The sequence below is a fragment of the Carassius gibelio genome, chromosome B5 (genome assembly GCF_023724105.1).
Source record: "Carassius gibelio isolate Cgi1373 ecotype wild population from Czech Republic chromosome B5, carGib1.2-hapl.c, whole genome shotgun sequence".
In the NCBI taxonomy this organism is placed as follows: Eukaryota; Metazoa; Chordata; class Actinopteri; order Cypriniformes; family Cyprinidae; genus Carassius; species Carassius gibelio.
Window position 1 is genome coordinate 27873607 of NC_068400.1, and position 4546 is coordinate 27878152.

Genomic DNA, 4546 nt, shown 5'->3' on the forward strand with positions numbered 1-4546 from the left:
CTACACACCGCAAATACATCACATCAGTGTGTGTGTGCATTTTCTGTGTTGATAAGGATCTGTTACATTAAATAGGACCGATTTTTACCTGGTTGACCTCATTACGAACGTTAAAGTTGTCTAGAAGTAACTGCAGTGCTTCACATTGACCATTTTTGGCTGCCAGATGCAGAGGTGTGTCCCCAACCTGTCAATCAAACCAGAGAAAACCAGGCCCTGCTGAAAAATTATTACAGCTACAACACATACTTCTCTGTGAATAATAATAATAATAATAATAAAACATGTAATAAATTAACCATATTTTCCTCCATGGTGGCCATGTTGTAAGGCTCCTCCATCAGCATCTGTAGCATGCGAACACAGCCGTGTGCTGCGGCCAGGCCAAAAAGCCTGTTACCATACTGACAGAAAAAAAACATGCAAACTTTATGTTTGAGATTCTCGTTTTATTCTTGTTCTTGCTTTTATTGTAGCTGCTGTTTCCTTACTTGGTCTTCTTTGTCAAGTTCTGCCATTTGCAAGTCTTCAACAATGTAAGCTACAATATCAGTGTGGTTGTTCATGGCAGCACAGTGCATCATGTTCAGACCCTCCTGAACACACAATATTGACATTTATGTCCTAAATGTATTATGAATAAGACATGAGGATGTTACACAAACTCCAGTGGCAGATCTTGTCAATCACTTATAGAGGGCGTCTGCAGTGTACACAATTCAAATGGAAAACAAATATTATTTAAAACACTTAGAATAATACACAAAATTAGAAGCATTTTTACATTACATACATGCATATATACATACATACATATATATATATATATATATATATATATAGATAGATAGATAGATAGATAGATAGATAGATAGATAGATAAATAGATAGATAGATAGATAGATAGACAGACAGATAGACAGATAGAACTACATGTATTAGATATATTGTACATTTTATATGCATATATATTATGTATAAATTATTTATTTCATATTTTTAGGGTGACAATTTTACCATCAGTCCAGGGACTGTAGATGCAAAATAAGCCTTTTGGCTAATTCTGACACATATACATTTATGTATCACTGATGTGCATGGTTCCTGTCAAATAAACCTGAAAATAAAGAAATGAAATGTATGTTAAGCGAATAGCTCACCATGTTTTCAATGCTTTGGTCAGCTCCAGCTTGCACGAGTAACTTGAGGATTTCCAAACTCCCAAACCATGCTGCTAAGTGAACAGCAGTCAGTCCATGCTGCAGAAACACAGTATGAGTGTCGTACTGATCTTAAGGGAAGCCGTGTCAATCATTAATGACTGGGCAAACATACCTTATCTTGCAAATCTAGTTTGGCTCTCCTTCGAAGGAGCACATCAACAGCTTCCACATTTCTGAAGGCCACAGCATAATGAAGAGCAGTTCGCCCGTGCTGACATGAGACACAAATTGATAAGAATTGCTCAGAGACGGTCAACAAACACCTCTGTATATGCTACTGTGCAAATTCTGCTCTTAAACACTCATAACACGTGTGTAAGGGAGCTGAGAGCAGTTTATTGACATACCACATTCTTGGAGTTGACATTAACGCCTCTAACGAGAAGCTTCATGCCCTCCACGTCGTTTCTCTTTGCTGCTTCTATGAAGTCTTTCTCAACCTCCAACACTGTTGAATGATCAGTTGAATACTAGTGCATTATATAAAAGGTATGAAACAGCTGTGTATTAGATGGCATGAATATCATGTTTATATTGGTTTGACATGGCATTTACATAGTACTCACTATGCTTTTACCATGGTACTATGTTTCAAAACCATGGCATCTTTTTTTCTACAGCAGTTTTTAATTATGAGGGACTACAGGATTTGATGTACACAGAGATGTGTAAATATCACTGAGTACAGTTTGTGTTTTGGGTGTTGGAAGATGATGTCAAGTGTGATAAATTAATGCTGAGTCAGACTAATAGTACACACTTACCTCTGAAATAACATTTGTGAGCTGCAATTCTAATCTAAAGTTCAATATTCAGAAATATTTCAAATTCATTACAGTTATAAAATAGGTTTAATTTTGAAATAATAATAATAACAATATTAATATTGGAAAAAAAAAATGACTCACCCCTTTTTCGTGAAAAAAAAGTTAAAACTATGGTTGCCGAGGCAAGTGAGCATGATCAAACAGAAATATGATGTTCATAATTATATAAAACCGCTTATACATTCTATTGTTAAATCTTTTTAAGTGTTAGTAACTTTGAAAGAAATGTTTGTTGTTGTTTTTTTAACACTAATATCATGTTAACATACTTTTAATGTATTTTTCAGTTATGCTTCAGTCTTCTTGTCTTATTGATATTGATAATTTGGATTTTATTTATTTCCATGGAAAAGACGTGGAAAACGTAATACATTTATTGCGTTTAACTTGTACTGAACACTGAATATTCCTCTAAATATGGTTGAAAAATGAATGGTAGACGGGCATTAATCTTTCCATTCTTATGAACACATATGCAACTCAATTTAAAATATAGAGGCAATTTGAATTACAGCTTGTTTCGTCAACTTGAAAAGTATTGACACATGAACAGTACTGAGGAATCATCATTAGCGTAAACCGAGAGAAATCTTGAAGAAAAAATCTATACTCACACATTTCCTTACTGTCATAACCACCATCTTCTGCAATGTCCTTTGGCAGAATAAATTCAGTGAACGCTTTGACATGGTCTGATTTTAACCATGTTTTGGGATGAAGGTTCTCCTTTTTCCAAACAGGCTGCTTCAGTATGCAGTCTTTTATGGCTTGAGCTTTCTTCTCCATCGTACGGTACTGGTCGCACAGCTCTTTGAGTTGGAGACTTGTATTCTGTAAAATAAAGCAGGTGGATGGTTTTGTTTGCACTAAGAGCTCACGCCCCAAAGACATGCGCTCTCACCCTGAGTACATACAGTTAAATGGCTGACTGTGTTCTGTGCAGATATAGGGAATGAGGTTATTATGCCTATAGACACTACCATTCAAAGGTTATATGTGTACAATATGAATACATTAATTTAGCAAGGACACATTCAATTTATCGAAGCGACATTCACATTTACAGATTATCAAGTTTCTGTTCATCAAAGAATCCTGGGGCAGGGTGGGGGCAGTTAAAACTGTTTTAACATTGATAATAAATCATTCTAGAGCACCAAATTAGCATATCAGAATGATTTCTGAAAGATCATGTGATACTGAAGACTTAAAATAAAAAAAAAGTTATTTTAAATTGTAATGATGTTTCACAAGGTTGCTTTTGTATCTGTATTTTTAATCACATAAATACAGCCTTTGGTGAACACAAGAGACTTCTGTCAAAAAACATTTAATAATTCTTACTGACCATTTGAATTGACGTGTGTTTAATGATACAAATAACATCCTTGCATTTAAACAACAAGAAGAGTAAAGCTGTTTAAGTTGTTTCCAAAAGAGAAAGAACCTGATATATTTTCATACCGACACAAAACACCATTAAACAAGATTAAAAGAGCAATGTTTTTTTTTTTTTCACATTTTATTTTTGGTGCAAATTATTAAATGCAATTAATAATTAAATAATTAAAATAATTAAATGCAGCCATGTAAAAATATATCAATTATGACTTGTATAAATGTATTATTTCGACGGTAAGCCTTATGTCATGGCTTATAAAGTGCTTTAAAATATTAGATCAAAATGAAATGCTCACTTCTAGAATAAAATAATTTCAAACTATTTTAGCTTTAGCTTCACTCATACATAAATGTACATGTAACATCAATGATCTACATAAATAATGAAAGAGGCTATCCAAAAATATAAATCTGAATGACAATATGAAGCATTTTTCCACCACACAAATCCACATTTCAATAAATACAAAAAAATACACCCAAGCAGTTTTTCAGCTTTGCGAAAGAGTATATCATCTGAAACATCTCTTATCAAAAGTCGTCTTATTAAACACCTGATTTTCTCCCGGTACAATAATCTCCTTACTTGCTCCATCAAAATATTCTCTCCAGTGAATCCAGCAAGATCCTTATGGATTACAAAGTCTCTTCTTCATAAATGAAACAATATGCTTATCTCTCTGGATAGACTTTCTGTCCGGAATTGCTTTTGAAGAACTTGTCGATTGTGTGTTTTGTGCTCAACACTTTGATTTTTTTCGAGGGAGGAAGAGAAGATGATGATGGCTGCCTGTAGTAACAATGGAGAATACATCATAAAACACACAAATAATACACATTAGTGTTAGAGTTTAGGGCTGGTAAGATTTGTTTAATGTTCATGAATAAAGCCAATTTAGTTATTTAAGAAACATTTCTTCATATTATCAATGTTTAAAACAGTTGTGCTGCTTAATATTTCTGTGCAACCGTCGATACGTTTTCAAGATTGTTTGATGAATAGAAAGTAAAAAAAAAAAAAAAACATTATGTAACACTATACATTTATTTATTGTCACTTTTGATCAATTTATTGCATCCTTGCTCAAATCAAAG

At 33.4% G+C, this 4546-nt stretch overlaps 1 protein-coding gene across 1 annotated transcript in view; it reads right to left on the reverse strand.

Moving 5' to 3' along the window:
• Nucleotides 1-3309: 3309 nt before the first annotated feature.
• Nucleotides 3310-4546, reverse strand: part of polk (polymerase (DNA directed) kappa) — a 12107-nt gene continuing 10870 nt past the window's right edge. The window contains exon 16 of the mRNA XM_052555488.1: nucleotides 3310-4241. Coding sequence (XP_052411448.1) covers nucleotides 4124-4241 — 118 coding nt within the window. The 3' untranslated portion in view covers nucleotides 3310-4123. The remainder of the gene's footprint in view (nucleotides 4242-4546) is intronic.